At 37.2% G+C, this 26,853-nt stretch overlaps 1 protein-coding gene across 3 annotated transcripts in view; it reads left to right on the top strand.

The window, feature by feature from the left end:
• The window catches only part of sez6b (seizure related 6 homolog b), a 175,177-nt gene that overhangs the window by 138,518 nt on the left and 9,806 nt on the right, over positions 1-26,853 (top strand). For all 3 annotated transcript variants that reach the window (XM_026282257.1, XM_026282258.1, XM_026282259.1), the window contains exons 5-9: positions 5,034-5,219; positions 9,745-9,913; positions 10,459-10,625; positions 14,912-15,106; positions 17,266-17,404. In XM_026282257.1, coding sequence (XP_026138042.1) covers positions 5,034-5,219; positions 9,745-9,913; positions 10,459-10,625; positions 14,912-15,106; positions 17,266-17,404 — 856 coding nt within the window. The remainder of the gene's footprint in view (positions 1-5,033; positions 5,220-9,744; positions 9,914-10,458; positions 10,626-14,911; positions 15,107-17,265; positions 17,405-26,853) is intronic.

Here is a 26,853-nt window from a genome sequence, read left to right as displayed (position 1 = left end):
ACTTTTTTCAGGCAGTTTCTGCATCTGAACTCTTCATATTTTGTCTAAAGGTTCACGAAAATATTCCATTATTTTACATTCATTGGATTGACAAAATAGCTAAATCATGATAACAGAATATAAATTTTAGGGTGAATTGTCCCTTTAAGTAAAACCACCCAACTAAATCATGGGGTTTATCATGGTGACCGGACATACATCTGCCCATCCTCACCTCGTCCACCCGTGTTCCTTCCTCCAGGGCATCTAATGAAGCATATTAGCACTGCATCTGTTGCTGTCTAAGCGGTTGCCAGTTAATCTCCACCATCCCAGTACCCACACAGTCATCTTCAGGCTGCATTAAAACACTAAGTCTTTATGGCCTATGAAGCCATGAGGCAACTTGCGAGCATGTGATTTAGTGTCGACCTGACGGCTCCACATAAAGCCAGCCTCCGGTGCCCCCTCAGTATTAGTCTAATTGAAATGGAAGCAGAGGGGTAATAATGCTATAACAACCCGGCAGTGCTGGCGCACGGGCCCCGCTGTGCTGAAACAGCACTAATAAACCATAAATAAAATAGATGGCTGAGGGAGTGAAGGGCCCCCCATGTGCCGGCTCATTGAGTCGGTGAGAGGAGCGCTTCCCCTCTCACTGTCGAGATTAGACAGTCATCAGGGGCAGATACCCTCTCCACATGCCTTGCCGCTGCAGGCGCTGAGCTCTTACGCATGTGCACCGGTGTAAAAGGGCGGAAGTCAATGCAGCACTCATGAGCAGGGCATAATTACTGGTAGATGCTCTGGTTTAAGGCTAGAGAGAGAGAGAGAGAGAGAGAGGATGAAAAACTGTCTCCTCCAATGCTGAAATATACACCAAGCACTGGGCTGGAATTAGGATATTTTTTAATTGCGTCTACAGCTCAACCTTTGAAACATCACTGACCAGAAAGCAGGGCTTATTTGGTTGTGGTTCATTTAGGCATAGTTCACTTATGATGTTAATTTTGCATGCATTTCAAAGACAGTTTCTGTCAGCAGTTACACCACATGTTTATAGTTTACTAAAACAAAATATTTAAAAAGAGTAATTTGTTTGTGAATAAGAATGGTTACCCTGTTTGTTTTTGATTTGTTAAATAGATTTAAAAAGAAGCAATTGAAAGAATCATTTGGTTGTGAATCAGTTTTTGTTTTTGTTGTTGATTTATTAAAAAGAACCTATTTAAAAAGAGTATTTTTTTTTCATGAATAAGACTACACTGGTTACCCAGTATGTTTTGATTCACTAAAACGAAACAATTAAATAAAAAAAAAAAAAATATATATATATATATATATATATATATATATATATATATATATATATATATATATATATATATATATATATATATATATAATATAATTTTTTTTTTTTTTTTACTCACTACATGGTTCATGCTGTGTTTTTTTTTTTTTGATTTGTTAAAAAGAATCGATTTAAAAGAGTGATTTTCTTGAATCAGACTACACTGGTCACACAGTATGTTTTTGATTCATTAAAAATATACAATTAAAAAATAATAAATTGTGGATCAGGCTACTCTGGTTATGCAGTATTTTTTTTGATTCACTAAAGAGAAACCATTTTAAAAAAGTATTTTTTTGACTGTGGTGGTCATGCTGTTTTTCTAATTTGTTAAAAAAGAATAAATGTATTATAGAAATGTATGAATCAGACTACACTGATTGTGCTCTATGTTTTGATTTATTAAAAAGAACTGATTTTAAAGATACTTTTTTCCTGAATCAGATTACACTGGTCACACAGTTTGTTTTTGATTCATTAAAAAGAAACAATTTGTAAAAAGAAATTTTTGAATGTATTTTTGAATGAATTTCCCCAAAATGTTTTGCAACCCAAAACAAAATACAGTTGCACAGTGTTAACACATTAAATATGTGGTGCATCAACATGGATCAAAATTAAGTGCCATTATAGTCAACCAAGCTTTGTAGACTGTGAGTGCTTATGTGTGACAGTTTGCAAAATGAACTATAGTTTTCTGCTTAGTGTCAGATTTTTTCTGTATGTAGCGCAGAACCTGAACATCACGTGGGGCACAAAAAATGCTCTTCAGGGGTGTGAATGTCAGTTCTGTATAACCCTCGCTTACTGGCTCCTATATTGTTGCTGAGGTGCACCACCCCATTACACAGCCCCTCTCTGCTCAGTGAGGAAAAAGAATTGCAGTGATTTATCAAACTGTGGCTTTCTTAGACACAGGAATCCAAACTGAGCCAGCAGAGGGGAAAAAAACTAAAACAAAAACATTAATTCTGTTTGACAGGGCCCTCTACCTCTCTAAACACCACCACAAGATCAGAGACCAGAGCGAGAGTGATTCTCACATGAAACACGACGGTGATTCACTTCTGCTGTTGGTTCAGGATCAGATACGGATAATCTCAGCTATGAAAGCAATACTAGAGGGCATTGTATCGCACGGTTTAATTAATGCCTGACACCTGAAAAATTGCTGTAATATTTTAGAGCAGACTCATCCGTAGCAGCTTCTGTGACCTCTAATGTGAGATAACATTTCTTTTGGGAAGGGATAACATCTCGATCATGTGTTTTACAACTTGACATTTTTACCTGTTATTTACGGGTGTAATTGAAAGCCTCGTGTTAGCCGTGAGAGACTAGCCCTTTGAGAGCTGTTTGCTTGCTTTGCTTGCAGAAGTGTCAAGTTATCTAAGACATCGGCTATAATTTACTTTGCCGTATTGCATTGCAAATTCAGTGTTTTATTGACTAACCTCCCACAATCCAGTTTAACCAGGCATTCCAAGTATTTACATTTATTTCTAAACAAAAAATACCTAATTTCTATGTAAATTAGGCTTATTATATGCTGTGCTTTATTTGGTAGGTAAAGTATGCCAGATCTCTGTGGTCTACTGCTTGAAAATTGCTCATCACAGATATTTTTTGGCTGTTTGTTATTTTCCAGATATGCAAAATGTATTTTTCATTTAAAACATTATTATTTTTTAAATATGTTATTTGTATTTGTTTTTTTAACTATAGGTAATGAAAGCTTGTTTTTGCCACAGAATAAAAAGTTACTTGTAGCTTTTACTCTCACAATTCATACTTGTGTTCTCACAATTCAGTGTTTATATCTCAAAATTAAGTTTTTTTTTCTCACAGTGGCATGATATAAAGTCAGAATTGCACGTTTTTATCTCACAATTTTTGAGTTCACACCTTGCAATTCTAATAAAGGTCTATATTTTAAGAATTCTCAAAATTGTGAAATGAAAAAGTCATAATAATCTTCTTAATTTAATGAATTTATTAATGAATTTATTTTAATTTTTAATTGAGTTAAAGTTTAGTTTTTCATGGTGGAAACAGGCTCAGATAATGCTTGATGAAATCACTTTATTTATTTATTTATAAATCTAATAAAAGTAAACCAGATATTGGTTACTGCAGTTGTTTAATGAATTTTCCCCTTAGTGCTGGAAATACTGTAATTCATGCTCGGCCTGTTGCAGTCATCAATAGAATTTGAGAGCAGATATGACACGGATCCAAGCTGGGTCAAAGGTTACAATTAATCGCCCCTGTGCAAATGTTCTGGCCTCAGGCTCTATCTTGTCATTGGTGACAAAATCAACACCCACACACCACTCTGAATTTCAATAGCTAACAATACGCCTGCCGCAGCCACATCGAGACAGGGAGAAATGAACCCTGAAATTTCTGTCATAAATTGCAAAAACTATTCTCCAAGGAGGATGGGTAGGAGGAGACGAAAAAATGGTGTTGGGATAGCAGTTCTTAGCTCAATGGGCATTTGCGTTCTAACCTGGATTTACCGCCTTGCGAGGACTCCTGCAGAGGCTGTGCGGAGCTTCTGTGATGAAGGAAAAAGACGGCCACTTGCTTATCAAATCCTTCTTCATATGCAGACATCATTCTGTACACGACTCGCAATTGAATTCACACTGGCCTTGAATTTTGACCTCTTTCATTTCAAATAAAAATATCTGTCTTTTATGTCTTTAGTATTCACTGCATCAGGGCTTGTTGATTTTCATAGGAAGAAGGTAAAATAGAAAATTCCTCCTCAGTTGTAGCTTGCAAATGTTTATTAAATAGCAGTGCTTCGGCAATTCTTCAGGCATTTTGAAAGGGTGAAAGTCGCAAGCCAGCAGTGGTTAATGGTGAAAAGGCTTTTGTGGACAGTGCTTCTGAAAGTATTGACAGTCTGGTTAAGTACTGAGAGCCAGGCAAGACAATGGTCAATAAAATCTCAGTTCATAGCCCTTTCCAGAAGACCAAAGTTTATGTAAGAGACCATTTGGGGGAGTTTTATTTGGACTTGACTTGTAGCTAAGATTATCAATGTAGACTTATTATTGGAGCATCATTTATATATATATATATATATATATATATATATATATATATATATATATATATAAAACAGCTCATCTAAGTGGGCCAGAATAAGCTGCAGTGTGGACCAGACTTTGTGTAAAAGTCAAAATGGAAAGAGTGTCCAGTTAAAAATGATGAAGAATCTGCGCTAGTCTCAGAGGTAAAGAAGGTTTTGCTCTATTGCGACCATTAGGCCAAATGTGAGTCTAATCTATCATCTTAGGCAGCTAATGATTATCTCCACGCATCCCAGCAGGCCCATTCTGGCTGTGAAAACAGACAGTGTTCAGTGTTTGGGTTTATTTGTCATCTTCGAGGTGTCCCTTTCTCACATAAAAGGTTGGCTGCGGTCTGGAGGACATGGAGAGAGGACATGCATTGGGGACAGACCCTCTGAGACCATATTAAACTGAGAGAAAGAGAGACAAATTCAGTTTGTTAAGACAATAAGTCTTCTTGAAATAAGTGGGAGTCGCTGTAATGCAATATTCATAATCCCCAGAGACCTTAGTCTCAGTCTAATGATAGTTTAAGAGCAGCTTCAGACACTGGTGTGGCGCGCTGCAGTTTTAATCATTTGCCTAATCAGTTATTCATTTTCTCTCTATTACAGCATTTGTGTTGAGTTGCAACTTCCCTGATAGACCAGCATATGGGGACGTGTCTGTCACCAGCCTGCATGCAGAGGGAGAGGCCTATTTCTACTGCTTTAGTGGATACCAACTCCAGGGTCCCTCCACCCTCACATGCCGCAATGCCACCACACCCTACTGGAGCGGCAAAGTGCCGCGCTGTCTTGGTGAGTCAAAGATATTTTCAATATATTCATGCATTCATTCAAAAACCCTAAACAATTTTTATCAAAGGCATTTTATTTATTTTATTCAATCCAAAACCATCCAAATTACTCTTCCTTGGCACAATACTTACATATTAGTAACTTACATAGGATAGTTCACCCCAAAATGAAAATTCTGTCATTAATAACTCACCCTCATGTCGTTCCAAACCCATAAGACCTTTTGTTTATCTTCGGAACACATATTAAGATATTTTGGTTGCACTTTATTTTACAGTACGTGTACTTACATGTAGTTATAGTTTACCTACAGTGTATTTATCTAAGAAAGTTCTGGTAATACAAGGTAACTATGTGGGGTAGGGTTAGGTTTAGGGGTAGGTTCAGGGTTAGTACCTAGTTATTACATAGTTATTGTAATTAGTATAATAAGTGCATAGTATGTACATGGGGAACAGGACTGTAAAATAAAGTGCTACCGATATTTTTGATGAAATCCGTGAGCTTCCTGACCCTGCATAGCTGGGTAGTTACGCAACAAAACAGCGCATAGCCACTAATAAAAAAATATTAAGTGCCTTATTCGACCAAAATCTTTGCTTTTTTTAACTTAAGGAGTCATTGAAATGATTTTCTATGCTAATTAATATTATTCCCCAATGCTTCACCTGCACTGAACCCATGTGATTCTTTTAGCCTGATGGTAATGGATCTGGGCTGCTAATTTAAAAGGTTCGGGTTGCATCCAGGTGGCAGTAAACTTGAAATAGAGACAAACTAACATGTCACATGTGGCCTTTCACCAGCTAGACTCTTAATTGCAGTTTACTCCAAAGGGATTGTCACTGTATTGAGTGCACTATAACAAAAAGCATCCGCTAAATGACAGTTAATTACCAAAATCTGCAGTATTTGATCTCTGCCCCTGAGAAATTCAGTTATGAAGCAGCAGCACTAGTGAGCACTACTGCTATCTTAACAAGTACAGAAAAATCTTTGACATAGTAGCTTCTGCTTTTAATGAACCTCACTGCATTTGCATATAGACGCAAGGTGCAGAAAATGTTTGGTTTTGCCTGCCAATCTTAAACACAGCCTCCTCATAATTTACATCATTGTGAAGCCGCCCTGGACTCGCTCACTAGCAATTATCCTTCATTTTTTTCTCAGTCTCACCATAAACATACACCCACATGTCATCGTGTCATTTAGACACAGCCACGATACTTTGGGCTCAAAAACAAACCTCATGCCTGTGTAAATATTTAGTCCACACAGGTGTGATTTAACTTGACAGGGGAGAAACTTCTGGTGCGGTTGCTCCCTCCTCCTTTTAAGTTAATTGGAGCTTGATCATTGATTTCGGCTGGGATGGTGGTAACAGAAGTGTTTGTGCTACAAGGCAGTGAATATTAACAACCGTACCCCCTCAAGGCAGCCCGGTGTGACAGCATGATTGACAGGCTGGCCTCTTCTGCATAAATAAGGACTTTTTGCGCCTCAATCTCTTCAGAGAGCTGAATCCCAGAGCTGGGGCACTCTTCCGTCTTGCATGACAAACAGAACAGCATCTCCGATTGCAAACAAGTCTGGGCTCCCTGAAGGAGGGCTGTTTCGATGAAGGATCTCATTTAGTGCTTTGGAGGCACGGCTGTAGCATGCATCGTGAGGAGGTTTAGTTAGCCTGCGGCTGCCAGACATGGCCTACAAGACCTGAGGTTTCTCAGTCTCACCATTGATTCGGAGTGAAATAGCATAAACGTGCCGTTTTAGAAATGTGCCCCTGCCATGCTGATGCAGGGCCGGGCCAGACTAGACTGTCAGTGTCTGATTACTGATCAGCATGGGCAGGCTGCCAGGGAGCAGGGCTTTGGGTCCACTTTAATTATGTTCTCAGAAGGTATCCTCCTCCTTCCAGCTCACTCTCTTTTCATTACCTTTAAGAAAAGCTGTTTATTATTGCTGTCCTTCTCTGTTTAAATCGTTGTGGTCTAAAGGTTCTTGAGTCAATAACGTGGCCATTTTTGTCTGCATCTATTAATTTGTTCAAAAATACACTGATAGTTCATACAAAATATAAAAAGTACACAAGGCAGTTCATACACAATATGAATCAGATTGTAAGACCCTCAATGTCATTAAAGGGGGGGGTGAAATGCTATTTCATGCATACTGAGTTTTTTACACTGTTAAAGAGTTGGATTCCCATGCTAAACATGAACAAAGTTTCAAAAATTAAGTTGTACATTTGAAGGAGTATTTCTGTTCCAAAAATACTCCTTCCGGTTTGTCACAAGTTTCGGAAAGTTTTTTCGAGTATGGCTCTGTGTGACGTTAGATGGAGCGGAATTTCCTTATATGGGTCCTAAGGCACTTCTGCTGGAAGAGCGCGCGCTCCCGTATAGCAGAGCAGAGAGAGCACAACAGACTTCACTGATCAGAGCGAGAGCGTCGCAAAATGTCACAAAAGGAGTGTGTTTTTGGTTGCCAGGGCAAGACAACCCTGCACAGATTACCAAAAGAGAAACAGCATTAAGGGACCAGTGGATGGAGTTTATTTTTACAGAGCATCAACCGAGTTGTGCAAGTGTTTGTGTTTGTTCCCCTGCATTTTCGAAGATGCTTGTTTTACAAACAAGGCCCAGTTTGACGCCGGATTTGCACATCGTTTATTTCTTAAGGATAATGCAGTCCCAACGAAAAAGGGTCACGATAGTGTGTTGGAACCACATGCGGTGAGTAAAACTGCTTCAAATATCTCTGTGTTATTAACTTAGCTATCTGCGCGTAAGCACATCAAGTAAACAACATGCGATGTTGTCATCAAACCGCACTTTCCACATGTAACGTTGCAGCTTAAAAAAAAAAAAAAAAAAAAAAAAAACGACAAATGGAACTTAGTCATTTTCCAAAACCGCTAAGCAAATATATACAGTTTCAGTACATACCACAGAGAGACATTGTTGCTGATGCTGCTCTTGTTAAATTTCAGCCTCTGGTTCTGATTCTGGATCATAAATATACGCTGAATCTGACTGTTAGCCATGGTTTGTTTTGGTTGGTTTTGTCCTCACGGTGTCACAGCTTCAAGACTGACGCTCGTGATTCTTTAGCTCCGCCCACACGTCACGCCTCCAGCCACTTGTGTTTTTCCGGGAAAAATCAGTACAGACTATCTTTCTCTTATGAATATAATAAAACTAAAGACTTTTTGGAGTTATGAAGGATGCAGTACTACTCTATAGGTACTCAAGATTAACAGGATATTGAGTGAAAACGAGCATTTCACCCCCCCTTTAAGTTTTTTTAAATGGCTTTTTATGACAAGGCAATGTTAGTTCAAGGTGTGAAAAAGTATATTTAAAATTAATAATTCATAATATTTGTATTATTGTAAAATATCTCTTATCTTGAAAAATATAACGTTGGTATTTTGTATTATTTTATAAATATATTAATACATTATATATTAAATATAAATATTAAAAACTCCTAAACACTAGATATGTCTGAAATCACATACTGATGAAATTTTTTTTTTTTTTTTTTGCAACTGTTAAAAAAGTTATTTTCTTCACTGAAAAAAATTTGGACCCACTTTATATTAAGTGGCCTTAACTACTATGTACTTACATTTTAATTAATAATTTAGTACAATGTACCTATTGTGTACATACATGTTTTTACATTGTACTTATATTTAAAAAAAACTACATGTAATTACATCTGTATTTAATTTCTGTAATTACATTTATAATTACACTGTTGACCCATACTTTACACCTTAACCCACCCTTAAACTCATACCTCCATCCCTCTCCCTAACCTTACCCCATCCCACCTCAATAGCAGCAAAAGTGTTTTGCAATACAATATGAACACAATGTACTTATTTTTTATGTAAGTACATAGTAGTTAAGGCCACCTAATATAAAGTGGGACCATAAATTTTAATAAATAAAAATAAATTAACTAAATAGTATTTTGCTCTAAAACTAACTCCAATAATCTTAGTTTTATTTACAATTTCAAAATCATTTTACAGTGTAGTATTAACTTGTGTAGTATGAATAAAAACCAACATATTACATCCATCATCTTGTCATTGACATGTGTTGTTTTACTGTCATTCTGAACTGTTCTCCCATGGCCTTATAGGATGGAAAATATCTAACAAGTAGTAGGTCATCCGGATATTTTTTACCTACTATTTTATAAATACTCTGAATTCAGAAATGCTACTTATATAATATACTGGTTTTCACCTTCTATACAGAAGGTAAGCAGGTATTTTTGTACAAAGAGATTGTCTGAAAGTCTCTTTGATGTAAAAACGTTGTGCCCTCACATATTAAGCCATCTTACTATTATTGCTACATTGTTGAGGTCTAGTCGTTACAGTCATGCACTATGAAAAAGCTTTGTTATCCACAATTCAAAGTTCGCTTATAGGGCTTCCTTGACCTCTTGCTCTCTTTGTTTCTTCTGAATGTCATCTGTCTCCTTCCATTTGTACTTTGAACAGTGGCCTGCGGTGGAATGGTGAAAAACGCGACCCTCGGCCGTATTGTGTCCCCTGGTTTCCCTGGCAACTACAGCAACAACCTGACCTGCCACTGGGTGCTGGAGGCCCCTGAGGGTCAACGGCTGCATGTGCACTTCGAGAAGGTGGCCCTCGCAGAAGACGATGACAGGTCTGTCCCAGTCAACTCACTCAGTGCTCGCTATTATACACTAATTAATCATCTGCTGTTCAAAGAGACAGTTGGAGAAGCTCCGAGTGTCTCTTCACAGTGCCGTCGCACTCCGAATGTGGCGCTGCTCTTCAGGGCATTATCTGCTATAGCGAGAGCGAGGCATGATAGGAACAGCTGTGAGTGCGTGAGTGAAAGTGGATGAAAGTTTCTGAGATCAGACACTTGCTCTCCTTTAAAATAATTTAGAATAATCAAATCCCCTCGTGAAGGCACAGAGAGAGCGATTAGAGCCCACTTTGGGGCCTTAGGAGGAGGATTAAGTTATTTTTATTAGCAGTATCCGCTTTTTCTGCAGGCTTTGCTAACAAATGGACTTTTAATGAGGTCACTTGCTGCTCAGCTATTCAAAATCATATCAAGCAATTATTATGCAAACTGCCAAAAGACAGTACTAGAAATCAGGGGAACATTACATCTGCTGCCAAACAGATACTGTTGAGAGATTCCTTGTATTGAACCGAACTAAACCCTTTTGTCTGCAGGTTCCTGATTAAAAACGGCAACCACATTGATTCGCCGATTTTGTACGACTCGTACGAGGTGGAATACCTTCCTAACGAGGGAATCGTTAGTTCCGCCAGACATCTCTTTGTGGAGTTTACGACGGATGGTTTCGGCACCAACACGGGAGTAGCCGTCAGATATGAAGGTATGGAGCAACAAGAATTACAGAATACATTTCTGTTTATATGAACCTTAAATGTTGCAGTCACATTGATATAATAATTTACATCTGCATTAGTATTCAAACAAAACAGTTCTTGGTCATAAGTGCCATTTTTGCCATTTTGACAAATCCAAACATAAAGCCATGTATTTCAGAAAAGCTTTTTAAAGGGACAATAAGTAACTTTTTAGGTATTTTATTATCTAAAATCAATATTTTTATTCATAAATATGCCCTCAATGGTGTACAAATACCTATGCCAATGTTTAAACTAATCCTTGTAAATGAAGAATTTATTATCTTTATATACATGGGACGGGTAGGTCGACGGAGGCTTCCATGTAGTTCTGCCATCTTGCAAAACTATAATAGCAGAGAGGGACAAAAAGTACTAAGCCAACGCGTTTCCACAGCGCGTTTTCGGTCAGAGCCAGAAACGCAGGTGCAGAGCAGTGAGAGGCGCTTGAAACTGCACCGGCAAGTTTAAAAGTCTGGATTGCATTCTTATTATGGACCATACATATGCCGCGCCACAGGAGAAGAAAACATCGTCGCCAAAACAGTCAAAAATAGAACGTAAAAGGAAACGTGACCGTAGATTACAGAAAACAAGAGTTAATGTCGGGGAAGCTTTTTCTAGGTGGAAAGAGCTAATGCTGGATAAAGATTTCAAAAGAGACGCTGAAGTGGCCAGTTTTCTTCTCGACAGGTAAGTCAGTGTTACAGTCTATATTATAATATTTTTTTTATATCTAACAATGCATATAATTCAGAAAATATAACAAATAAATTAGACATAACTACTAATTACAATATTTCATGTTTTCCACAGTCAGTAATTCATACTGTAACATTCGTTTGTTAGTTGTCATGTTGCAGTTTGTTTGAAATAACACACCTGTTCACCTGAAGGAAAACTCGACGAAGTGCTATTAGAAGACATCCTGTCAAAGCTTTTTGGTACATATCGCCTACCGTAGATGCAATGCGCATTTGAAAAAGCGAGGCGCTGGAGAGCAAAATTTGTTTGAATGCAAAATACAATTTCACCACTAGATGGGAGTAATTCCTACTCAGTGTCCCTTTAAAGAAATATTTAGCAAATATATCTCCTCGACTGACCATGTTTGTAAGAGTTAAAGGGATAGTTCACCCAAAAATGTTAATCCTCATGTCATTCCAAACCTGTAAAACCTTTGTTTCTCTTAATTTGCAACATAAATTAAGATATTTTTGATGAAATCCGAGAGCTTTCTGACCATGCATAGACAGCAAAGCATCTATCGCATTCAAGGCCCAGAAACGTAGTAAGGACATTGTTAAAATAGTCCATGTGAAATCAGTGGTTCAACTGTAATGTTAAGAAGCTATGTGAATATTTTTGTGTGTAAAAAAACAAAAAAAACAAATAAAGACTTTATTCAACAATTACTTCTCTGCTGTGTCTTCTCTAAATTCTTTAAAAATAAATTACGGTTGGACCACTTATTTTAACCATGTCCTTACTACCTTTCTGGTCCTTGAATGCGGTTGTTGCATTGCTGTCTATGCAGGGTCAGATAGCTCTCGGATTTCATCAAAAATATTTTAATTTGTGTTCCAAAGATGAACGAAGATCTTCAGGTTTGGAGCAACATGAGAGTAATTAATGACAAAATGTTGGGTGAACTAACCCTTTAAAGCCTATTTAAACACACACAGCATGTCCGCAAGGAATTTTTGAAAGTAAATGAAAAATATTGGATTCTGGCCTCACAGGATGTCGTAATAATGAGGACTTGATAGCAGCCAGCATCTTTTCTAATCCATCTTCCACTGTCTCCGAGCCAGGCCGTACACGGCGACAGTTACCGAGTTCAAACGTCGTTTGAAGAACACGTGTCCTCTACGGAGCCTGAGGGCTGTGATGGAGACAAAGAGTGTACCTTCCGGCACATTCCCCTTGTTGCTTCGTTTCACACCAAAGATCTGTTCTCCCATGTGCCTTGCTAAGCACTCTTTAGATTCCTGGCTCAAATGAGATTTATTCAGATTAAATCAAATGGAAATCGAATGAAGCAGGCAAATGCAACCCAACGAGGTCATTAAAATGAGTTTTAACTGGAAACGCAGAGCCTTTTTTTTTTTTTTTTTACAGAAATTGCATCAGGTCAGTCAAAGATGTTCAGTTGCATTTGTTCACAGGGATGTCAGGCACACCTCAGGACCTCACAGTCATTATCCGGCAAGATCAATCTAATCTCATTTACCATGCCACAGTCCGATTATGTTATCTACAATATACTAATGTGCTTTAACGGCAACCTGTAACAATTCTGCTCGTCTTCTCACACTCCAGACGCCTCTCTGAATTTCACACCAGTCATGCTGCTCAGGTTTTAATAGTCTTTCTGATTGAAGTGCCATTCTCCTTTGTCTGCCATCATAAACAAAATGGATCTGTTTTTATCAGTTTCAGTAGACTAGCAAAAGCATTGATCTGGAACTATGTGGTTGTTGAGAGGCCACATGCGGTATACTCAGTCCACTAAAGGCCTTTTATACCATAGTCATGTAAATCTATGTAGTAATTTCAGTTGGACAGTATAGTTTTATTTGTATGTGTTTGCTGAAATAAATGGTTTTCAGAGCATTACCATAATTTTTTTAGATTAATTTCTCTTTTAGTATAATGACCATGTCCTCTATGACTGTCAGTTTGACTCTTTTACAGCTAAAGTTTCTCTTTCATACCTTAAATGCTACTGATCAAATAATATGATTGTTTAACATTATTGATATATATAGTATTATTATTATTATTATTTTGATCACCAAGACTGCGTTTATTTAATCAAAATACAGTAAAAAACTGCAATAATGTGAAATTATACAATTTAAAATAAATGTTTTCTATTTTAGAATATTTTAACATGCAATTTATTCCTGTGATGCAAAGCTGAATTTTATTCTGGTCTTCAGTGTCACATGATCTTTCAGAAATCATTCTGATTTTTGATGTGTGGCACAATTTTCAGGATTTCTTTGATAAATAGAAAGTTCATTAAAACAGCATTTATTTGAAATATAAATATTTGTGACAACAAAAAGTTGTAAAGGTGTATTCGTATTTAATTAATCTAGAGTCTTAATTTAGTTCTGCTTTATGTTTCATTTAAGAATCAATTTTGTCCTAAAAATAGACATTCTGACATATAGTAAAAGTACAAAACTGTAATGTTTAGATAGTTTGAGATATTGGTGGAGATCTCTTTGAAAACTCTCTTTTCTCAGGTGGAAAATCTTTCTTACCATTTAATCTAATTGCTGCCTGGGAGAACTACATGAGACATTCAAGAGATTTCATCTATGTTTTTTCCTTCCTATTGGGACATCACTCATAGCAATAACATAAAATGACCATATTACTCTTATTTCCATATAAATCTGACTTTTATGTTGATAGCATCCTATATAATGATGGCTTCTATGCTTATAAGAGAGCAAGAATCAACTGATGATTAAAATGACTCATTTCTACTTCTTTTAGAGAACGGAGTCAGATGAAGCCAAAGATGAAAATTGCAAATGTGTCTGGGGAAGGGGGTGAAAACAGTTTCCTGTAATTGGCAGAATCGCCTGTGTTTATTAAACAGAGAGTGAGGCTGAGCGTAAAGCTGAATGTGGGTAGTCTAATCTAGCTCACGCTTGAATGAGGCCAAACCCGGAGAGGTATCAAAGCCACTGTTTATCCATAGTCTGGACATTTTCATCTTAAGTCTCCTCCTCTCGCTCTAATCTCTATTCTACATTCTCAGATGAGCACAACAACCAATAACGGTTCAGCCAGGCGTGACGGTTTGTTGTTTCCCTGAGTGAGTTTGTTCATTCCAGTTTCACATTTATTCACATGGTCGGGCCGTCTCTCTTCCTTTTACTCCCGTAAGTGGCCTTGCAAGTCTGGCTAAGGATGATTAACCAACAATCTCTTTCCAAGGGCAACCCGAAACCTTGGGTTTGCGTCCAGGAAGATTATGATTGGTGGGGAAGTAAAATGCTGCACATTGCTTTAGCAGACAAATTCTTTTAGACTTGCATCTAAAAATGCTTTTAAATTCGGATTCTGCACTGTCCTTTCGGATTAAATTATTTCGTGAAGCGGTTAAAGGCTGAGCCGAGCGGACTGGTTGTCTGTGTGTTTTAAGCTCTTCTGAAATCAGATGCTTGGTGATAGTGTTTGGACTGTGATGTACGTCTCGGAGCAGGTGATTTATGGTGTGTCCTCTCAGCTTTTGCAGCAGGGCACTGCTACGAGCCATTCGTCAAGTACGGCAACTTCACCACCACTGACAGCACCTACGCTGTGGGCACGGTCGTGGAGTTCACCTGTGACCCCGGATACACCCTGGAGCAGGGCTCAGTTATCATCGAGTGCATGGATCCCAGCAACCCTCAATGGAACGAGACTGAGCCCGCCTGCAGAGGTGCGTGTGAATGTTTGCATATGTAAATTTACCAGGGTTGAGCCAAATACAGAATTGAAGAAGTGGCTGCCTTTCAGTTCCTGAGAGTGAATGTGAATATTTGAGGATTTTTATTTTGACAGTCCACTTTAGACATTTTACTAAATATAAGTAACTTTGCAACTACATGTCTACTAACTCTCAGATGAGACTGTTAGGTTAGGTTTAGAGTTAATCAAATACAGTAAGATGACATATACTTGCAAAGATTCTTATAGTCAGTAAGTTGTATGTTGTGGGCCCACCAAAGTAAAGTGTTAGAAGATATTAAGCAGACAGTCTGCTAATACTCTAATGATTGCTAATAGATATGTAGTTGCAAAGTTACTTACTGTTAGTAGAATGTCTGAAGTGGACTGTCAAAATAAAGAATTACCAACATGTTTTCCCCCAGAACTTCGTCAAGTCAACATGTTTGTCTTTGTCTTCACTTCATTTGAATTCTTCTTCCTTTAAAATTGCATTCAAACTCGAATCACAATTTGGCCTCCTTTGTGCAACCTCATTTCAAATACAATTCTGAATGTTTGCAATTCAATTCAAGGTTATATGTACAGTATAGCGCTTTTCATAATGCAAATCATTGCAAAGCAGCTTTACAGAAAATGTACAGCAATGATTATATGTTGCGATCAAACTCATAGCAAAATTCTGGTAGTTATGTATATTGTCTGAGGGTTTGCATCATCTGAGGTCTTCTGAGGGGTTGGCATCATCTCTTTCAGGCATCTCATGTGTTTGTAAGGGCTGGATCCAGACTGAAGCTTGTGTTATTCCTTACCATGGGATGCCAATCCCTAAGGAAATAGAGAAAATTTTGCATAGCCGCTATTAACTAAGCACAACAAAAAAAAACAGCATCATAACTAGCCATGTATCCGAACGCATTGATTTAGCTCAATTAATAAATCAGGTGCTGAAATAACACTACATGCAATGTGCATGCGCAAATAAATAACACATTTGACTCGTGAATTCTCTCCTCTGTTCACACGTGAGGGTACATGTGTAATGTGCATTAGTTGTGCAGGTACAGTACAAACCCCTCACATCCTTTTAGTGCCTTTTCTATGTAATCCACTACATCCTGTGTCACCTGGATGGGTTTCAGACACTCTTAGCCACAGTCACGCGCCTAAAGCAGCCCTAAAAGCATTAAGCCATGGAGCCTAGCAGGTACACAGAGCTGAGGGATGTGAGAGGATACCTCACTCATAAAGCCATGATTCCACCCCCACCTACACACAGTTTCATCTTATCTGACCCGTTGCTCAAGTACATTTCTCTAGCCTCACAATAGAGTTTGGATTGAAAGGATTTAATAGTACTGGCACCAGCAGAGGGTCAAGACAACCGCTTTTCCATTTGAAAATGTGCTTACAACCAGCTAAGCCAGTCTAGTGGTGTGAAAAAGGGAAAAATGAAAACAGGAAGCCTCAAGTTGTTTATTAATCCTGCCAGAATTTTCCACTTATACCCCAGTTGGATTAATCCAGAGCTTGACCTCTGTTCCAGAGCTGGGGGTCACCTGTGCAACAAATTGGGATACAAAGTGACAGAACTTTTGAAAATGTGTTGCTTTTGTATAACCATCTGTGTTGTTATTGCTAGATTGTTTCATCATGGTTAACAGTTGTTTTATTTTGTTTTGTTTTGTTTTGTTTTGTTTTGTTATGCTGAAGAATACAAATACTGCCTTCACAACTGAGTAAAAATATTAGGTTGAAGTATTTAAAATCTTAAAACTGAGAAAATAAAACAATAAAAAATTAGAAATATAAAATGCAAAAATTTATAAAAATGACAAATTAATAAAAATAATCACTGAAACGTACAAATATAATAACAAATATAATTTAAAAATTACAAAAAAATAACATTCTGTTTAATAACTAAAGTAACACTGATAAAAACTTTTGTTTATTTGTTTATTTATTTTGGTTTATTTATTTATGTAGTTATTTTTATTATATTTTGTGAAGACTTTTGTTCATATTTTGTTCATAAAGGTCTTTTTTAAAAGAAAAAAAAACATTTTGGATACTTTTGTGCTTGTTTGCATTTCTTTCTGACCTCTTTTTTTTTCTCTCTCTATCTCTCTCACTTTGGTTGCATTGCAGCGGTTTGCAGTGGAGAGATCACAGATTCAGCCGGGGTGGTGTTGTCTCCAAACTGGCCTGAGGCCTATGATAAGGGTCAGGACTGCATCTGGGGGATCCATGTTGAAGAAGACAAGAGGATAATGCTAGACATCCAAGTGTATGTCAAAGTCAATGACATGTTCACACATTATACAACAGAAACTTTACATATTCCTCACAGTTTTGAGTGAGTTCTGGATATGTCAGCCAGGACTTTGATTTCTTTTTTCTCTATGAAGACCATCTTATATCATGGGGAAATAAATTGCATTAAATTGTAAGGCTGCATGATTAATCAAAATTAAGATGAAATCGTGGTCAGCTTAGAGGGATTATCAAATCACAAAGGCTGCAATTTAATTATTTATATGTATGCTGCATGTTTCAGTGTGACACTGTGTTAATTTACATGCAAGCAGCTCAACTGTGTTTACAGTATCTCAGAGTGGCTCAATTCACAGTAAATCCTGCTCCTCACAAACAAACATATATGCTCTGATTTTGGATCACTTATAACATGGATTTTAAAATACAACATGCGCCAACCATCTTCCTTTTGTTAAGGAAATTATATAACAAAAAGCACTTATAAACTGGCTTTTGACAACTAAAAGAGAAGCTTTAAGGGCTCCCTGCACTTATTATTTATTATTATTTTTGGTAGTATAATATATAATTGCATGTTTTTGGTCGAATTTTGCAGCTCTAGGCACACAGGGGCTTAATTTCCTATTTTTATCAGAAAATTTGCAACTAGATTTCTTTCCTTAAATCATGCAACTATATTATATTCTCTCTGAAAACATTTTCTGCTGCTATACAGATGCCAAATTATATAATAACAGTGATAATTAATTCTAACACATTTTTGATCAAATGACAGCTCTAGTTATATACCATGTATGTGGGCAAGATGACTCAAACATACTTATATCCTCCCAAAATCTTTTTTTTTTTTCAGTTTTTTTTCAGTGGACATAACTGAGCTTTTAATGTATCATCACTAGAGAATGCAACTGATAAATCTGATGCATCCTTTACTTACAGTGAGATAAGTGTGGTTCAAATCCACTGTGGCTTCATCAAGACCTTTCAGCACACTCCCTTCATACCCATCATTCTCTAACTGTAGATTTCTACAGATTCAAACTCGTATCATCATGGGGCTGCCTTTCTGCTGGGTTCATCCTTGATGTGGCTGAGATTGCACCGCAGTTACAAATTCTGGTGCTTTGCGTCATCTGCTCCCCACTGACCGATTTGGCTCCATTCTGCTCTCACTGTCCAAATGAAACACCCGTCATATCGCTCCGGGCATTTTGTGGGATTTCTGTTGAACTGCGACGGCCTAGAACTCAAAGACCTCGACTGACTTTTCTAAATATCTCTCAGAGAGCATACATCTTTAAAACACAATCACAACAGCACAGCTTTCATTCAGATTTACTCTAAACTCTTTGAGAATTAACACAAAAACAAGCTGAATTTTCTCTGTATTGTGTCAATAATTACTATGATCGGTGTGGCATGGTGCTTCCTTAGTGGCTCCTGCTGTCAACCAAGTTCTCAAAGACAAGATACCTGTTGCCTAGCTTTATGCTGAATTTAATTGAGGGGCCATGGGAGAGGTTGAGTGGTATCTGTAACATCGCATTAGGTTTCCTCGGTTTGCACTCTCTGCCAAATGCAGTCAAACTGCGCTGTCGGGGAGATTGAAAGATGGCAAGCGAGAGAGAGTTATTTTCTCTGCAGATCCTCATGGGGGAAAGACTTGAACTGCTTGGAGATGCATGCTAGATCAACAATCGGTCCTCTCACAGGGAAAAATACTCTGTTCCAAAACCTGTTGAGATGCCTGTAGAGGTGGCATTTTAAGGCGTCATCAATGCAAAAGTTGTGCCAATTGTCAGCTTAATTCTTTGATATACTAGGACACCTAATTTTAACAAATAAATTTGTATGTATTTGTATGTAGCATAATATGTACATTTCACAAAGAGAATGGACTCCCACAATGCTTCTTCTCACAGCCTAAACCAAGATGGCTAATGCTCATAAAGGCTGCATGTATATATATATATATATATTTCTTAACAGTCACTTTTGATCAGTTGATTGCACCCCTACTTATTTAAACTAAATTAAAAAGTAATAATAATACCGCAAACCTTTGAGTAGTAGATACAAATTAATATAAAATGATCACTATTCTTTGTATTTTTGTGCTTTTTTGCATTTTATACTTTTGCCATGCTAACACTCAGTCAAGCTACGTGTGTGGTGTATTGAGTTGCTGATGAAAAGTGCTTAAAAACAATTTGACAATGAGTTAGGATGCCTAGCTAGGCAGTAGGCAGCTCGCTAGGTTTTGGAACAGTGTTTGAGAGTCTGCTCTGAAAGAGAGTGGCAAATGGAGAGTTGAAAATAGAGGGCAGGTGAACGGGCATGTTGTGCATAAAGAGGATGCAGAAGTGGGATGCACATTGCACAAAGGTTAATAACAACTCAACAGAGCAACAATTATTTTATTGGATGTTTTTATGAATGTGAAATCAATTATGTGAGCAGGGAAACAAGTGTTGAGTGTGATTGTGCCGTCAGGTGAGGTGCGGAACATGAGGCCCGGTTGTGTCAGACCCAGATAGATTATTCATGCATTCAATAATTTGGCTGCCTTAATTAAGATTCACTAATTTGCATATGGTTCCTTTCGCATTTGTCATGTTTTCTCTCTCTCTCTCTCTCCTTGCAAGTGTCCCAGCTGCAGCGCTACATCGTGCGGCTGTGTAATAAATGACATACTGGATGTTTTGCTGTAGATGCAGTCAACATAATTAATTTTCCATTTATTTTGTAGTGGAGGTAATGGAGGGAGATGGTGAGTTTTCATTTTTCCTGCTGGTGAGGATAAAGCCACGTGTTTCTATATGAGGTCCAGATGTCTTGAGACAGATGTACTGCTGGATATTTGCTGATGTAGATATTTGCCCTGTTTATAGCTGATATTAACATCTTTTTTAGATTGAAACAAGGTAGGAAGACACTAAATACTAATATAATAGGGATCCCAAATGTTGATTCATATACATGCACTTCAGTAATTCTGACGTGACTCATGACAGATCATGTGAAGCATTCACATCTGAAATGAAGTTAATACAATACAAATTTATTCGCAAATTGATGAATACAGTGCACAGTTTTGTGCAATCAATCACTCCTTACATGCACTTACATTCAAAAGTATTAACAATTCGATTTTATTAAGCAGGGGTGTGTTCAATTGATCAAACGTGACACTGTGTCACGTTCTTTTTTAAATCACCTCAAACATTTAATTGGTAATGTACAATTTAGAATCAGAAATATAGAATCCCCAAATTAAAGCAGAATGATCATTAAGAAAGTAATATTTTTAGCTGTTGTTTTTATACGATCAGACTAGTGGTTTTTGTTTATTGGTTATTGAAGCAATGAAGGACTCGTAATTAGCTTGAACATATAATGGGAACATTGGCATAGCTTTGAAAATGAAAAATTAAAAAACTGATAACGACTGGCTGTATTTTGCTGTTTCTTGTAATTCAATAACTCGATAATCTTATTATCAGGTGTATATAGGACCACTGATTGAGCAGCAGAGGAACATGGGTGTAGTGGTCATGGTGTGTCTGGAGTCATTCTGAACCGCTGTGAAGCCCATGCATTCCCCGTCCTTATCATTTTCAAATGACCAAATTTATCAAAGGACATATGGGACATAATCAGCCAGGCACATCAAGTGAGACATATAGGGAAGGAAAATGAGTGTGGAGGGAGCCAACCACAGCTGTTCAGCCCAGAGATCTTGAGAGAGAGAGAGACTAATAACAAATCTTCTAGTGCTAATGCACACACTTTTAATATTTCGCTTCAGGCCTTACATTCTTTCATGCATCTTCTTACAAGCAATCATTGACCCAACACAGGTCCTTATTGCTGCATAGGTGTCCTGCAGAGCCCTTTGGTTGCACTTGAATCATTGGTACTGTAATACCAAGGCCCAGGCCACTGCTGGAGGCTCATTATGGGTCTGTAAGAATATTTTAGCCCGATAATGAATATGCACCCACTCCTCCATAATCATTCATCAATGTACGGCGCACTCCCAATTACCTGAGAATGTGGGGCGTAATGAAGGCTGATGAATTCATTTAACAGGGAGGGTTTCTCAAGCTGAATGAGCGTGGCCATGAATCGGAGGGGGTGGGGTGCACAGGTGACAGCTGGCACACCTGCACACAGTCTTTCATAGACCTAGCTGCACAGCAGGGAATGCTGGATATATTAGAGCCAGTCGAAGTCCAGGATTCCCATGAGTGCTAGAGCCCTCTACTGGAGTTGTAGTGCACAGCTGTGCAAGACTGGCATGATTTAAGAAGGATGTATTTACCTTCCTTCCTTAGCCCTCACAAAAGCGTTAGTTGGTTTGTGTATGTGTGTACTTGTTTATGCTACATTGTGAGGAACAAATGTCCCCACAAGGATATTAAAACCATGAAATTTTTACCATTGTGGGGACAAAAATATATAAAAAATAGTAAATGGTTTTATCTGACAGTGTAACAATGCAAACAGGTTTTCAGTATGGGATAGGTTTAGGGTTGGGTTAAAGAATAAAAAACACCTACAGTACAAATATAAAATTAATAGCAGTCAATGGTAAGTCCCCATAATTTACAGAAGCAAACGTGTGTGCAACTGAACATTCTCTGAGCTACATTTTGATCTAAATAGTTCATTATTTAATGACTCTCACTTATAGATAATCACTGGTTTCATTCATATATAATTTTTGAACAAATTGTTGAATGAATAGTCCAAATGACTCACAAAAACCATGTAACTAGCAGAAGGAGTTGCTGAACACCATCTGCCACAGTTGTTCTTTAACAAATTAATATATAAAGTGTATATACATTGTGCATATGTTTGAGAACAGTACTGCAACAGTATATATTTTCTAGATTTAACTATCTGCCACAGTTGTACTACGCTGAGGAGCATGAAACAAGAAGATTTCACCGTAAACAGAGTCTTTAATCCTTCCAACACAGGACTGACAGGAACACTTGTAGCACAAGACAAACATTCAATACTGGACAGAGAATGGCACAGGCTAGAACTTAAATAGGGCAGATAACGAGGGCCAGACAGGTGAGGAGGATGAACCACATAATGAAACACATCTGCAAACAATGAACAATCAAACACACGGGAACACTAGGTCACAGAGCACATGGGGTGCAAAAACACAACAGACAGTCTACCATAATATATTGTTGCATTAATAGTTAGTTGCATTGAATATGGCGTTAATTATAAGAAATAATTAAAAGCTATTAATTATGGTCCGTACGTAAATTCTGTGAATACTTGCTATTGTACAACCTTCCTGTTTTTATTGTCTCTGGACTTTATTTAATCCATGTCTAATGGAATCACTATTGGAAGTGCAATGCAAAACATACAGATTTGTTGGATGTGTTTGTAAATCTCATATTCTCTGTATGGTGGTTGCATCCCTTTTCTTGTGACGCATCAGTATTTGAATCAGTTTAATTGAAATGTAGTCCTGACTGACCATGAGCTGTTGATTTGTTTATGATAGTTTCTCTCATTTTCTCCTGCATTTGGCTTCGGGTTTACAGTTGGCTTGGCTGCAGAGCTCTGAACGGTGGTTGCGTGCACCTCAGAGAGTCACAGCCTTTAGCTGGCTGGTAATAAATCAAGGCTGTCTCATCCCCCCAGGCACCGAGCCAGAACCCAGACCAATATTTAACTTTCTAATTAAAGAAGAACTCTGCAAAAACAAAGGAACTAATTTCTCTCCTTTATTTGAGAAGGCTTCATCCTCTATAAGTCTCTCTGGAAATGTTGACAATCCAAATGAAGGTTTAGTCTCTTCTGTTTGACCGGCTTTTCACAGTGCCAACATTGTACAGCTTTTCATCCAGAAGTAACTGGGGCTTATCCACCTTCATCTCAGGAAAGTCCTGTGTTAATTTGCTGCCTCTGTCCAGAGTCCATTTTAAACAAATGGCTGTGGACTAAAGTCCAATCTGAAGTCTCTTGTGTCTCCGTAACGGTTTATTCCATGTAGAATCACTATGCCTGCAGAAAATTCGAATATTTTTATCAGGTAGTATTAAAAGTTGTAGTATTCATTTTGTCAGACATCTTTTTTATCTTTTAAATTAGTCTTAGTCCTGTGTCAAAATGTACTTTTTAATCATTATCATATTTAGACAAAATTGTCAGTGTTTTTATTTAGTCAGGTTTTAGTCGACTAAATGTCTGAGCATTTTAGAATAGCTTTGGTCACATTTTCATCAAGCTATTTAATAGTTAAACTGATTCATTTTTACATTTTAGGTATTGCACTTTCACCAATAAGCACAAACCAGCAGAATGGAACTCATACACATGGTATATTTTACCTCATCTGGTGTGATTTATGATATGCTATTTGATTTATAAATTAATATCAGAGACTTAGATATAGTCGAACGTTTACATCCCCCTTTTAGAATCTGCAAAATGTTAATTATTTTACCAAAATAAGAGGGATCATACAAAATGCATGTTTTTGTTTTAGTATTTAGTAAGATATTTCACATAAAATAAATCTACATACTGTCCACAAGAGAAAAATGATAGTTGAATTTACGAAAATGACCCCCTTCAAAAGTTTACATCCCCTTGATTCTTAATACCGTGTTGTTACCTGAATGATCCACAGCTGGGGTTTTTTTTCTGATAGTTGCTCAAAAGTCCTATGTTTGTCTATGAAGAAGAACTATGCATTAAAACCTTTTGAATTTGAAGGCTAAACAGCGACTTACTTTTTTGTCTTTTTCATATCATTGTTGGGGCTTCCGTAATAAAGAGCTAGTGTGTTTAGCTAAAATTTAGCTAAAACACAGAATTTTAACAGAGAAGCCCTGACTTGGGTATTTGAACTTCGCACACATGAAAGCTTGCACAGTATAGAGAAATATACAGCAGTCTACTATAATATTTTGTCTCCTTTTTTTCCAACAAAGTAGTTTACATTTACATAGTTTACATTTTTTTAAATACATTTTATTCATTAAAATACATATTGTATTTTGTCAGTGATACTGCATGTTTATATAGTCACAGTTATCGTTTACTGATAGTAATCATCTGGTTTTAGTCATCAAAAAAGCTCATCAATGAACATTTTTGTTAAAGTTTTCATGAACAAAATTAACACTAAAAGGTAGTTATTTTTATATTAATTATATTTCGGAATGCTTTAGTTTCTACTGTTTTTACTGTATCAAATAAATGTATTTTTTTATATATATATTTTGTTAAATGCCATTTGAATTAGAAACTGCATTTCCATTACCTTTCAAATTGCACAAATTGATATTGAAAATTGAAAATAAGCCTAATGGAAAAACGTACATTTCATAAAAACTACTATATTTTGCGACATTTCGACATTTCTAAAGTATCGCCAAAGTTTTCTGCAAATCTAAAGTAAATGCTCATTGTGTTGCACATATGTGCAACTTTTTTTTTAAATTTAGCTTTACTTTACGTTTCAAGGACACACAGGGTTACTGTGCCCTGGGCGCAAAGCTGTTGTTGGTATGTCTAGCACAGGCCCATCGTGCCCAGCCCTAAGCAAAGGGGATTTGATTGGAAATGGTGTTCTTTCCAGCAGGGCAATCATTCAGGCAGATGATTCTCCACTAAACAGACATTGAGCAGAGAAAAGAAGACAGGCTTCTGCTTGCCACTTCAGAATTGGTTCACTCTGATGCATGAAAACAGTTGTTCTCAGTTGTGGCCTGTCATCCATGTAAATTACAGATAGGTACAGATATGCTCGGTTTGCGTGACAGAGGATGGATCATAATGTATTAGTTTTCCAAAGAAACGCCAGACGCAAAATCCTCCACAAAATACTCCCATTTATCTCTCAAGCAAACAGAATCAAATGCATCTTCACGGCTTTCATGAGCAGAACCGTATTTCAACCGTGTCTGAGATGCAGAGAATGTCTGGATTGACATTTCTTTTTTTTTTTAAAAGCCAGCATTTGTCACTTCCCTTTCGTTGTGCTAAGCGTAGGACGACGTGTCTGCGAGCCCTATATGAGAGTTTAATGCATTCTGATGGCGGCTGTGTTGTCGGCCAAGTCAAGCTGAGCCTGTTTTTGTGATTAAACAAAATGAAATTACTGCCAGCAAATGGAAAGCATGATTGATTTTCTCGGCAGATACGGTGTGCGGCTACGCAAAGGCTTGTTTAACTTTATCACAACAAATCCAATAAGGGCTGACACAGTTTCACTCTCTCTGGTCCTCAGAGCGAGTCAGGGGCTCTTCTGGTTTAAATGTGTCTCCCAGTGGAAATGCATACATGGATTTTCCTGCATACAGTACTAGAGGGCTGTTGACAGTTGAATAATATACATCCAATCCATATGTAACAGTAGGTTTATGTGTGTGTGCATGCGTGTAAGCCATAATTTAAACATCCTGTCTTCATTTTGCTTGAATGTAACCATTCTGCCTCGTGCTGCAGCAGAACAGAGATGATTAATTATTCCCCTCTCCTCAGTAATGACTTCCATTACTGCCCACTTGTGATTAATTAGTGACAAGATAGAGTGTGTATGCCACCTCCCTGCCTGCCTAAATCACACTCCCTCCTCCAGCGACCGGCCAGACTGCCTGGGTTTGGTGGACGTCAGCCACAGTTACAGATCACATTCACATACAAATAGAGAGATGTATGCTGTAATATACCTCAATATGTCTATTTTGTAGTGTAGTGATTATTTGTGCATCGGTAAAGTAGATGATTTCAAGGTAAAGCTTTTCATTGACGATTATTTTGTAGGCTGGGGTTTTGTCACTTTTGTGTAAAGCTGTCAGGCTTCTTCAAGGCAGTACACAGTGCTCTGAAGGTTATATTTTCCCCAAACTTTTGACCAATAGGCTTGGATTAGCCTCAGGTATAAAAAATGAAACTTGCTTTTATACGTGATGTGATCCAAAAATTATGTTTGGATGGTAGAGACAGTTATAGTGACTATGGAAAATTCCTTCTAATTTTTCTATTAAATATAAACTACTTTTCAAATTTTGAGGTCAGTTTTTTTTTTTTTTTCATAGATTTTTTTTTTTAAGAAATCGATACTTTTATTCAACAAGAATGCATTAAATTGATTAAAAAAGTCAAATGAATGATATGCTCTTGAATTTTAATATAACTCTGAAAGTATTCTTAAATTCTTTTTTCAACATTAAATTGAGTTGCTTCTTGAAATGTTTGAAAGAGTTTTAATATTTTAGAATGTTATTTTATTGCCATCAAAGGAATACATTTTATTCTATTAGAATCATTTAAGAATAGAAAGCATGTATTTTTATATTGCAATTTTAAAAAAAAACTATATTTCTGGTATTTTTATTATTTCTTTACTGCATTTTCAGTATAAATTTTGAACATTAGTGTATGTATTTCTTGTACCTGTAATATAAA

This window comes from Carassius auratus, chromosome 15, assembly GCF_003368295.1.
Source record: "Carassius auratus strain Wakin chromosome 15, ASM336829v1, whole genome shotgun sequence".
NCBI classification, from domain to species: Eukaryota; Metazoa; Chordata; class Actinopteri; order Cypriniformes; family Cyprinidae; genus Carassius; species Carassius auratus.
Note: the sequence above shows the minus strand (reverse complement) of the source record. Positions and strands in the feature narration are given on the sequence as shown.